Source organism: Dermacentor variabilis, chromosome 6 (assembly GCF_050947875.1).
Source record: "Dermacentor variabilis isolate Ectoservices chromosome 6, ASM5094787v1, whole genome shotgun sequence".
NCBI classification, from domain to species: Eukaryota; Metazoa; Arthropoda; class Arachnida; order Ixodida; family Ixodidae; genus Dermacentor; species Dermacentor variabilis.
Genome location: NC_134573.1, coordinates 186577651 through 186590124, shown reverse-complemented (window position 1 = coordinate 186590124; position 12474 = coordinate 186577651). Strand labels below are relative to the sequence as shown.

General features: G+C 48.4%; 1 protein-coding gene across 1 annotated transcript in view; it reads left to right on the top strand.

The window, feature by feature from the left end:
• LOC142585955 (uncharacterized) overlaps positions 1-12474 on the top strand; it is a 77707-nt gene that overhangs the window by 3543 nt on the left and 61690 nt on the right. Inside the window, exons 2-3 of the mRNA XM_075697087.1 lie at positions 9051-9176; positions 9934-10036. Of these exons, the coding sequence (XP_075553202.1) occupies positions 9051-9176; positions 9934-10036 (229 nt within the window). The remainder of the gene's footprint in view (positions 1-9050; positions 9177-9933; positions 10037-12474) is intronic.

Sequence of the window (12474 nt, the reverse complement as noted above, 5' to 3'; positions counted from 1 at the left end):
CATCTGCTTCCACCACAGGAACGCGCGCTACTCTGGCGCCATATATCGTAGCGGTCCTCGCCCCAGAGCCTGTCTTGTGCGGCACTACGCTTTTCTTCTCGCGCTTTCGCCATACCCTCCTCCTTTGCTTTCCTCCTCGCGCTCTGTTCGCTATCTCTCTTTCATTCCCCGCTGCGCTCCGCGTTAGCTCTGTCATCCTTCGATGTGCTGTTAGCTCGGTTACGTCGACGCTCAACGCTGGAACGGGCGCACACTGCACTGGGCAGTGTAGCCAACCTAGTAAAAGAAGTAAGAAAGAGATAGTAAGAGAAGGAAAAAAATTCACGCAGAAACTCCTCTGGGAGTATGCGTAAGCATTGTGCCATTGGCTCAACTTCACGCAGCCCGGTGTCATTATCAATGTTAAGAAACTTGATCCGACCAGTATGAGCGACAGCGCTGCGGCGACATGAACTGCTGCTGACGGAGGCGCAAGTTGAATTGTTGACGTAAGCAAACTGCTGCAAGTGGCGGTGCCAGGTGCGCCGATTACGTTCCGATCGTTATAAGCCAGTATCGCTTATTTAGCGCCTTATTCGTCCGCGTCGAGCCGTTATCAACCGATATCAACCGTATTCCGGCAGCGGCTGCGTATGGCGCGGCCTCGTGGCCCTGTGTTCTAGCCGCTTAGTTTACGCTGAAGCAAGACGCGAAGGCCCTAAGCGATCTGCGATGGGGACACAGTGCGCCGAGCGCTCATAACTCCGCGTGCGCTACGTCGTCGTCGCTTAGTTCGCGTTGAAGCAAGATGCAGCATGAAAGTGAATTCGCTCGCTTCTTTCTTGAAAGCGATCGTCTTGCATCCCGGACGGACGGGTTTCCTCATTGGGTAAGCATAAAATTGCTTACGAATTTAAAAATTGAGATTTTATATGCACTGGAGCCGCCTACACAATGAAAATTTTCAGCGCTGTGCTACTATCTGGAAGTATTAAGGCAGTTGCGATGTGTTACAATTACTTTCAGATTTGGAAATTTATGTCCGTTCTTGGCAAATTGGGGAGGCCGATGTAAGAACTACGAGGACGGAGCCATTGATGCGCTCGCGCCATTGATTGCGTTAAGGGAGCATGGCGTAACACAGAGTTCGTACGAAAATAATAAGAATTTAAAAAAAAGCAACGAAAGCCGCAGAAAGAAAGAAAGAGATGTGTACTGAGAATGAAGAAATTTAGTAGCGTAGTTATGTGGTATACAGATGTAGATGCACATGCTGTAGTATAGGATATGTGGCACACGGAACAGTCGACACAGGCTTCAGACTCGGGCGTATACTAGCGTCCAACTGAGCCTAGAACGTAAAAGATGGCCCCCGGCCTCTCTTCGAACGCGCTCCCTGGCCCGAAGATCGTCTTATTCTTTCATGTGGGAATAGTTCGCAAAATTCAACACATTCCCGACCGTGAAGTGCGGTCATGCCGGTAGTTCTGTCAGATACAGCCTTTGGATGGCCCTTGTTGTCACGAGGCCGTCTTGTCGCTTTATTTTGTAAGAGCGAACGTGTCCATCTTATCCTCCGCAGAATTCAGTCACCCTTGCGAGTTCCCACATTTGACGTAAAAGGTTTTCAGCATGTAAATTAAGTACAACATCGCCTTCCTTAATTTTGTCCTGCCCCATTTGTCACAGAAGTGTGATGATCTAAGTTGGAGTAAGTACTCTTTAGTTTATCTTTTCCAAACGTTTTCGGTCAAGCGTATTCTGTAATGCAGTCTCCGGACAGCTACCATACGCATTGATATCTCTGGTTCCTCCATGTTGTCTTGTGGTATCGTCGTGAACCTACGACTATCAATAGATCAGCCGGAGTCATGGTTCTTCGTTTTCCGACTCAATGAAAGTCGGGTGCCGAAACGTCAATCTGTGTTTCGAATTTTTTCAGTTGGCGAGTGTACGTTTATTCAGCGGTGTTCTTTCCTCGCCAGACGAGTTTTCGTCAAACCTTAGACTTCAATGAAAGTAAGTGGACTAGAATTTACAACGGCTTCAACTTCTGCGAGTACTGTCATGAGTCCTTCGGATTTGAGGGAGGCTCTCCGAGGAATCTTGCGAAGCGGTGTCTCTACAGTTCTTACAGGCCGCTCTCACCATCCAGCCCACCATGGAGTGTTTGGCACAATAGACTTGCATTTGATGCCTTTACTGCTCAGGTGTCAGGCGACATCATCTTCTAGCGACATTTTGCAAATTTTTTGCAGATCTCCTGACATTTTCTTGAAGGCCCTCGCATTGTCAGAATAAATGACCTAGGGGAGGCCTCGTCGGGCACAAAAGCGACGCAAGAACATAAAGAATGCTTCAGATGTCATGCTGGACACAAATTCTAAGTGGATTGCTCTTGAAGATGCGCGCGTGAATAGAGCAATGTAGTTATTCGTCTCTCCTAACGGTGTCCTTACGAAGAGAGGTCCCACCAAGTCCATTCCGACCATTCCAAACGCGTATGCTTGTGTTACCCGATGCTTTGCGAGTGGAACTACTGGAGCGTTGCCTGATGGAATGGTGGAACGTTCGCACAAGCAACATTCCCTGGTTGCTTTCTTCACCAAGCTTCGTGCTTTGCACATCCAGAAGCGCTCTTTCATCTGCGTCAGTGTATCTCGCACACCTCCGTGAAGTACTTTGCAGTGGGCTTTGATTGCGCTTAGCTTTGGAAAGTGGGGGTTACTCGCCAGTATAATCGGATGCTTGACGCCTTCCGGAGATTCCATCCGCATTAAGCGGCCACCAACCGGAGGTATCCTATTTTCGTCCTGGAAGGGTTTGAGGGCTGCCATGGGTGACGTTATGTCGATAGAACGCCCTTCTGAGGCAGCTTTGATGTCTGCTTTGAAAAACACATCTTGTACCTGTCGAATCCAGTATTGCTCGACTCTCTATAGCTCCTCTGCCGTGAAGGGGACCAGTCTCTTTACGCTGCCATTATGTCTGCTGCAACTGACGAACCTCAGTACTCATGCTGTAACTCTCGGCAGCTTATCAAGTCTGCTGTAACGCTCCATTACAATCAGTGGAAGCATGACGTCAGTGATAATTGATGCCAGAACAGCGACCTTTTCACAGTAGACGACTTTGTTGCCTTCTGTTTGTAGTGGTTGTGATGTCCACACGTGTTCAGGTTCCTGAAGCCAGTGAGGTCCATGCCACCACAAGCTGCTCGTAGCTATCTGGTCAACAGATACACCTCGTGTCAACAGGTCGGCAGGATTCTCAGTACCAAGGCAGTACTTCTGAATGGAAGGCTCGGTTCGCTCTTGGATTTCAGTGACTGTTGGGAACGGATTGTTTCCATTTCTATGCATCGCCCCTAAGCTACGATAATATTATCGAGTCCGTCCACATAGTGTAGCGTAGGTGTAAGTCCGTAAGCGCGCTGGATACGAAACTCGTCAACCTTGCGCCACTTAATATTCCCAGAAGTTCTAGACGAGGCAAGTTACCGCCTTGATTGGAGCAACGCGTGATTTTGCGATGAGTAACTGGGGTCGTCTTGCTCGGTCAGTCGCAGCGTAGACCACTGCGTATGCGAATGGACTTTCATTGCAAAAAACGTGCACTTCCAGTACGTAGGGCAGCTTCACATTGCTGATGCCGATGCAACGCAGTACCTTAATTGAGTGCAGCTTTGTCAACTGGCTCACCCAGTCTTGCCATTCTGTTCGTAAATTTGCGGGCAGACACTCGTCCTATTCAATTCCATGGGTCCAGATCTTTTGAAACAATATTCGTGCGGACACCGTATACGGAGCGATGAATCCCATCCGATCGAACACTCTTGATGTTGCTTGTAGGACTAACCTGTTCGTGTCTGATTTTTCTTTAAGAAAACCAGGAAGATTTTCCATCGAGAAGCTGTACTCATCGCTCTAGGGACTCCAAACAATACCCAGTACTTTGCTGAGGCTTCACGAAGTACAACCATTTCTTGACTGGTTAGGCTGTGATCGCTTTCCAACGTGCGCATAAGCTCACTAGAGTTTGTCGTCCACAGCGAAGATTCATTCCTGCGGAGATCAAGAGCTCTTGCACCTCTCTGCAAAAGTGTGCAGCTTCGTCCTCCGTGTCAGCTCCTGTAACTAAATCATCGACGTAAAACGACTCGACCAAGGTCTTGGTGGTCGAAAACATACTTGGTGGCGCTCTTCTTATGCGGTGAATAGTTGCTGTCAGCAGAAATGAGCTGCATGTTGCTCCAGAAGGTACTCTGATCATCCTCCATTCCTATGCATGCGTCCTTATGCGGAAACTCGGCAACATCCCCTTCTTCGAACCACGGAAATCGAAAGGCATTTCTATCTTCTTGAATTGAAATCTGAAGGAAGCCTTTCTCCATATCTGCCATTATGGCGGTGGAGTGCGTCCAAAGGCGCAATAACATTTTGACGAGGTCCTGATATAAGTTGTCGCCCTTTTCCAAGCACTCGTTAAGCGTCTTGCATCCCCGTGTACTTGACGACGCGTCGAAGACGACTCGTACCTTTGTTGTCAGCGCTTGTTCTCGGATAACCTCTTTATGTGGCATGTAATATACCTTCGCCGGATTTCGAAGTGGGTCTTTTACAACTTCCGCATGACCGGCTAATCGATGGTCCCGAATCGTGGCGTCGTAAGTATGTGGAAGAGCCTCCTTGCTGCACAAGCGGCTCAAAAGTTTCTTTAGATTGGTAATGGCGACTTGTTATCACACAGCTCAAACCCGGTTTTCCAAGGCAATGACGCTTCGTATCTGTCACCTCGTAGCTCTGTCTTGTTCTCGAAGTGCTGCCTAGTTGAGCTCATCTCAATTTTCTTGTTGGCAGTATCGGAGATACCCATACTGTCCAGTTCCGAAAATGAACGGATTAACTCGTCATCGACCTCTACGTGCGTCTTCAACACGCATACTATGACTCGGGAGTTTATTCCCTTTGACGACGAGTACTCAGTGCTCCCTTCATAGGTACATCCGAACTTTGAGTTCACAGCAATGAATGTTTCCTGGTTTCCAGGTTTCGAGAGTTCACCTGTCATGAACGCTCACATCTGTTCCGAGTCATCAGCACACTTATTCCGTTTTCTCTCAATAGACCGGTAAATCAGTTCATAGGTGATATCGTGTCTAGTTTTCCTGAACGGTGTGACGAGCGACGAAGTCATCGTGCCGGCTGATATGTCTTGGCCAATGGGGGGTATCTCGATGGCTCCCAATGTAACTTCCACGTCGGAATGCTGATATCGGAGGTGACGTTCGACGATGCGAAGTCTTTTCGGTGTGCAACTGCTAACATTGGCGAAAGTGTTGATTGATATGGTAGCAAATCCAATACACCTCAACTTCAAATGCCTCGAAAGAGCTTCTGCTACGAACATGCGTTCACTTCCTCTATCTAACACGCCTGTGATACGACACGAATAATCGGTCACTGCCCATGCTCGGAAAGTCTGTAGAAGCACGCATGTCAAAGTGTCACCCCTTTCATTGCTCTTAGTTGTAGCTGCACATACAGTCGTACTGCTGCCTTTCACATCTTCGTGGGCCTTTCGGTTTATCTTATCTGGTCGCAAATACTGGAAGCATGACGACCTCTGCAGCCGGAGCACGCAATTCTCCGTCGGCAACCCCTTGCGCGGTGACCTCTACTGGTACATCGAAAGCACCGCATGTCGGCGGAGAGAAGTTTCTTCTACTCTGACAGCGGTAGGTCTGTACGGCAGGACTCCGCCAAATGCTGCGTTGGCTTTCAAAGTGTAGCCCGTATCTGGAGGGATTTTGGAAGCTTAGTTATGAAGCACAGATGACGTTGGGACCGCACTGTGACAGCGACGACTCTTATTGTCTCGAGGATGAGCCGCCTCGTCGTATCCCCTTTTTGATTCCCAAAGTCATTCTTTTCTGGGCTTTCTAGTTCAATAGAGATGAACTGAAGCAGACGCTCCAATTTCGTGCCATGCTGACCGTTGTTATTGGCGGAACTTGGGCAGCGCAAGATCTGATACGTTACGATCATGCCATGTGGCATTACCCTGAGCAGAAGGCCGCGTAGCTTCGAGGAGAAAGACAACTTGCTAACGACAAGCACCTCCAGTCCTCGCGTGTTAAGGAGCACCTGATCTCGCAGCTTTCGCAGTTTTGTCACTTCATTAGAAGAACGCACAGGAGTGAGCCTTCGAAGCCTTGAAGAATATTCCTGCTCCAATCGCTTCTTGTCGCCGAACCGTCTTTTCAGCATGACCAACGCGTCCACGTAACACGCTTTGGTGGTAGTGTTACGGCTGGCGTCTAGCACCTCGTGCAGAAAGGACTTTCACCCACCATGCCTCGTCGAAATGAAGCGTGACTTCTCCTGTTACGGTTGGCACCTCGTGCGGAAAGGACTTTCACCCACCATGCCTCGCCGAAATGAAGCGTGACTTCCTAATTGGCCATGGCCATCTCGAGTGTCTGCCGGTCTGGCGGAAGCCCCGCAGTGTTTTCAGGCCTCTTTTGTGTGTGTTTGCGACTTTAGAGGGACCCTTTCCTCGAGCTGTCAAGCTCTACAGGGGAACTTCCGCGAACCAGCAACGCCCAAAAGAGAAGGACAAGCGTCTGCAATTACCGGACCTGAGGCTTGGTATAACCGGAGGCGGGACGCCCTCCTCCTTGCAGCAGACTTGGTATAACCAGGGGCTCGGTATAACCGGAGGAGGAGGGGCCCTTTTTCCGCGAATCAGACTCTGTGCTGGTCACGTGACGTCGACGAGAGCAAGATCCCTCCCACGATTGTAGTGAGCCTATTTAACGGGCTCTGAAATGTACTTTTTTAGATCACTTCATGCTCTTCTCATCATCTTTCATCAACCTTTGAATAAACCGTGCAAGTTTCGCACTAGAAAGCGTCTCGTCCTTGCCCGGTCGCCATGGTCTACCGGATGCCTGCAGCTCGCCGACAACGCCACGCTACCCAATAGTAACGTCAGTCGAGCTTCGATAGGAAGGCGTCGCTGCAACTCGGCAGTAGTACGATACACTACCCTGGAGTACGCAACAGTAGGTAGCCCCGCTATAGCTGCCACCGCGTCTCCTTTCAAAAATAACCTAAGGTAGTTAAATTTGTCGGTAGCTGTAAGATTTCCGTTCCGGTTGATGATGAAGTTGAATTGCTCCCGGAACTCGTTCCCCTAGCACAGATCACCGGCGAAAGCATTAATTATCAACTTCGGCAACTTGGCTCTTGGCCTATCAGAATTTCCCATGGCCGCTGGCATGTCGCGAACCTCGATAGGCGAAGGCGTTAAATTGGCTTCGGAATGCTAGTGGCGTATTCTCTGGAGCTCGGCTAATATGCGGGTCGCATAGTCCTCATATTTAATCACGGTACCATAATCCATCTCGAATGCATCGTCACCTATGTGGCTCGGCTAGCTCCTCATTAATCTTCTTCAGTTCATCGTATGGTTCTTGAGCCACTCGTAAATCGATGCAATATTCTGTCGTACTGTGCACTTGCTTCTTTAATGATCTTGGTGTTCTGGGCCCTTCGCGTGGTCCTCTTCGTTTTGAGGAGCTTATCCATGGCGGTCGGCTGATCCATCTGCCTCTCAGTTGGTAGCCGCCAGCGAAGTCCCTTGATGGTAGTTCCCGGCTGTCGCCTCCCGGGTTTTACGGCACAAAATATGGAGTATGTGGCACGCGTACGGAACAGCCGACACAGACTTAAGACTCAGGCGTTTATTATCGTCCACCTGAGCCCAATACGTAAAAGATGGCTCCCGGTCTCTCTTCAAACGCGCTCACGCGCTCCCTGGCCCGAAGATCCTCTTCTTTCATGTAGGAAGAGCGCGGGAAATTCAACAGTAGAGCAAGTGAACTTCGGTTTGAATGTCCGCAAACTTTCTTCACTCCGTCATCCGTACGTGGCATCCGCGGGAGTGCTACGATGTCTTTGTGTTTTCCCCAATGCACGTCTTTCACGTTCGCTGTCGTGACATTGTTCCACGTTAAGCAGTCTGCGCGAGAACGCGAAAGCTCTCGATTGTTGACTGCGATTGTTGGCTCAGAAGTCTGAAAGACGTGCATGAACGGACCATGAATAACGTACCGGCATACTTCTCCGGTGCACTACTCCGCCCGCCCCTCCCGTTCCCTACTCTACCTCCCATTTTTTTTCTTCTAATGGTGCACAAAAACACTATAGGCATCTTAAAGCGTTCAAACGCAATAATTAAACGACATGGAGAAAGCGAGGGGAAATAAGCAAGGTCGATTCTTTGCGCTCGTCAAGTATATACATAGGCACAAGTATATTGTAGACCCAGTGGAAAGAGCGATAGTGGGAGCTGTGTAGTTGAAGGCAGGTGATTAAGAGACATCTTTATGCTTGCTGCGCTTCTTATACGAAAGATGCCATACCAACTAGCCCCAGTCGAAGCTTTATTGAATAAAAGAGGCAACATGTGACGGGGTAGACCTCGAATCCACCAGCTGTGCAGTACGCATATGATCCAAGGGAGCTGGGGATATTGTCTCATTTCTTGTGCTAGCCTCCCTTGTGTTTATTTTTTGCTCTTTGGAGTTTTATTTTTGCTTCCGCGCATGCGATCATTTCTTCCCGTGAACTATTTCGCGATTTATTTGTGTTGAAAGCATGCAAATTTTTGTAATTCAGCTTCTCCAAACGAAAAGACCAGGGCCCGTCTGCCGGGCGCGCTATACTGTAATGGTATTCAACAACGACATTCTGCGTAGAGAGCTCGAAAGCAGCATTTCGCGCGCAAGGAGCGCCGTTGCTTTACCTGAGATGCTTGCAGCGCCAAAATTCGCCATGAACGCTGCTGCTTTCGTTCATCCAGAGAACTGCCGAGAGGTCACCGAGAACGGTTTACAGCCGTTGTCACACGATGCCTCGTTGTTGGTGGTGGCGCGTATAAAGCGGAGAGCTTGAAGACATTTTGAAGAGAAAGGTCGCCTCGATACTGCCGCGTACATGAAAAGGCACTTGCTATGGAACATGTCTATACACGCTATTGTGGCTTTCTCGCTACTATTCCTCCAGGTCTGTACTCTGCCTGTACTCACCAGAACAACTGCACGGACTACAATGCCATCTGCAATTTCACCTTACGAATCTGTGTGTGTCCCCGAGGCTACAGGAAGAATGACTATTTCTGCATGTACATGGGTATGTATGAAAGACGACAAATCATATTTATACCATGTTTTTTGTTTCTGCGAGGGGTGGAGGGTGGGGGTGACGATGGTGGTCTTCAGTCACTCGAAGGTCGCTCGGCGTCGTTCCTGTACACAGCCAGACTTAGATATCCGGATTTCTTGTTTTTCATTCTCCTGACTGATTAAGTTTTCCCGAAGCCTCAGTCCAAGCGTAACATTACACGCCACAATATGGGAATATGTTGATTTGGTGGTTTTATAAGACGAGGACATTATACACTGCATATTCAAACGCATTTACAGGTTCCTTTGCAGTAAGGTAGAACGATGGCCGAGCTGGAAAGGATGCATACTGCACACCTGTCTTCCGTTGTTTTCGCGCTGATTAAAAAGCATACATGTTCTTTCCGCGCCACCGTTGTGATAATTGTTTTCATATCTCCTTTTGTGGCGGCACGCTGCTGTCAGTTGCACTAGGTACGACAGTTTCAGAGCCGATGCATTTTGTAAGATTAATGTCTCTAAAGTAAGTACTAGGTTTTAACTTGGTCATTCATTGCACTTGCGTTCGCACAAGGCAAGAAAGTGCAGCAGGAACAAAGAGCCTGTACTCAAGGCAACTCCTGACGAGGGAAGTCTAGGCTGCTGGGCGGTGCCGTATAAGCTGCACAGGAACAGCTTTCTCAGATACGGCAGCGATCTTTACCTGCATTTTGAGCTTGTATTAGAGCTGATGCGGTGTCCCTTGTGCTTTCGACTGCGTGCAGGTGGCTCACCGGACAACGTTGGCATCTACCAGGTGACTCTTGTGGTGGCTGCCGTCTTCATGGTTGTAGTATTCTCGGTCTTTGTCGCTTGCGTTGTTAAAAGGTGAGCTTCGTCTTCCCGCCCGTTCCTTCCCGTATGATCTTAACGAAACACTATTTGGAACGAGCAATGGCTTGAGTTTGTAGCTATGGCACAGAGAGATAGAAAAAAAATTGCGGATTCCACGCACTTCGGGAATCGATGTAAGCGAAGCTTTCTGTGCTGTTTGCTTTGTTTGACGATAATTGGCGGTTATGTTGACAGCGCATGTTTATTTTCTTCAGAATTTAACACGAGATTGGTGAGTTGATGTTAAACATTACCTTGCGCGCTCCACTGCTGCTTGTCTGCGTAGTACACAGAACACACAGGGTGAGGTGTTTGCTTGAAGCGTTGTTGTCCGCCAGACTTCATAACCTATGAGAGAGTTGAGCATATGCAATAGCCTCACATGGCACACCTCATCGTGGCAGAAGTAATAAACCAGAAGTACATGTTGCTGGGCTAGTCGGTTCATATTGCTGAGCAGACCATAAATACTGACACGTGTACTTGTCCTTATCGGGTGACACGTTTCACCGCCTAACAAATGCTATCGCACAGCGCAGGACGCGCCTGCATGTATCGGAAGTTTTTGGAATGTTATCGATGGTTCCATCTGCTGTCTGTGACCGAACCTTGTGTAATGTGATCGCATGTGTGCGCGACGTGAATAAGAATAATGCAGAACTTTGTGGAAGGCACGCGGGTCCCCGCGATTACTCTGGAACATTCGGCGACTGATGTACAAAAGCCGACGCGCTTGACCCGCTCATCAGATTTTCGACGATGGCTGAGTGTATTCGCCGCTATCGTTCTTTGGGTGTAGCCTGCTTTTGAGGGCACAAGTTGGCCCAATAAAACGCTAGTTTTGTTAAAGTTTTGCTGCCTTCTTCACCGTCACTACCAGGTAACAATATGATCGCTTCGGCGCAAACAAGAAAGGACGGATGGATGGATGGATGGATGGATGGATGGATGGATGGATGATTGTGGCTCAACCCTTTGAATCGGGCGGCGGCGGCGCGCGCCACCTAGCCTTTAATGGTTCTATATGCATGCATACCTATGTATTTACTCCTTTACTTTTGCGTTGATATTGTCCACCAATCAGATAGCCTCCGTTTAGTTATTTCTACCTGTTCAAAGTCTATTCTACTTTCACTGTCTTTAAAACCCAAGGCCTTGAATAGTTCCCCGTTAGATTCAACTGCAGGGTGAAGTTGTTTACAAGCAAGTAGCAGGTGTTCCGCCGTTTCCTCCTCCTCTCTACACGCCTCGCACACCAAATCTATCTCCTGGTATCTGGCTCGGTACGTTTTAGTCCTCAGTACACCTGTCCTGGCTTCGAACAACAATGAGCTTCCCTTAGAGTTATCGTAAATATTTTCTTTGGCTATTTCTTGCTTAAACGTCCTGTATGTCTCCAATTCCGATTTGGTTTGCATCTCTGTACTCCACATACCCCTCTCTGCCTCCTTAACCTTTTTCTTGACAGATGATTCCTTACTTGTTCCCCCGCTACTGCCCAAGTATTTGCTTGTCAATTTTCTAGTTCGCTTCCTCCACCTCGTGTCAACATTCCTCGTGTATAAGTAACTGAAAACCTTCCTAGCCCACCGAATTTCCCCCATTTTTCTCAATCGCTCCTCAAATGCTATCTTGCTACTAGCCTCTCTGCCCTCGAAAGAAGACCATCCCAGATCCCCCTGCACTCCAAGATTTGGTGTCTTGCCATGTGCTCCCAGAGCGAGCCCACCCACACCACGTTGCCTAATTTCCAACTGTTGCCGGGTCTCTGTTCTAATACATAGAACTGCATTGGCAAAAGTCCGGCCTGGTACCATTACCCCCTTCCATATCCCTCGTACTGCCTCGTACCTATTGTAGTTCCACAGTGCCCTACTCTTCATAATCGCTGCACTTCTGTTACCTTTAGTCGTTAGATATTTTTCGTACTCTGTCAGATACTCAATGCCATTATTTATCCACACCCCAAGGTACTTGTATTTATCGACTATCCCCAGCGTGGCCTCCTGTATCTTATGCTCGCCGCAACTGTTATCATTAAAAATCATGACTGCTGATTTTTCTTTGCTAAACTTCAAGCCTAACCTGTCTCCTTCTGTACCTTATATGTCCATTAATTCCTGCAGATCTCCTGCATTGGCAGCCATTAATACAATATCATCCGCGTACATCAGTCCTGGTAATGACTGTTCAATCAATTTTCCTTGCTTGAGAAATGATAGGTTGAAGCCGAGTCCGCTTTGCTGTATTTTGGCCTCTAGACCTTGTAGGTACAGCATAAACATCAGAGGTGACAATGGGCACCCCTGCCTAAGCCCCCGCCGAATCATCACAGGCTCCGAAACCTGCTTTTCCCATTGTATAATCACCCGGTTACCTTTATAGATATCTTTTAAGAAATTGGTTACTGCATCTTGCACTCCTAAAGTTTC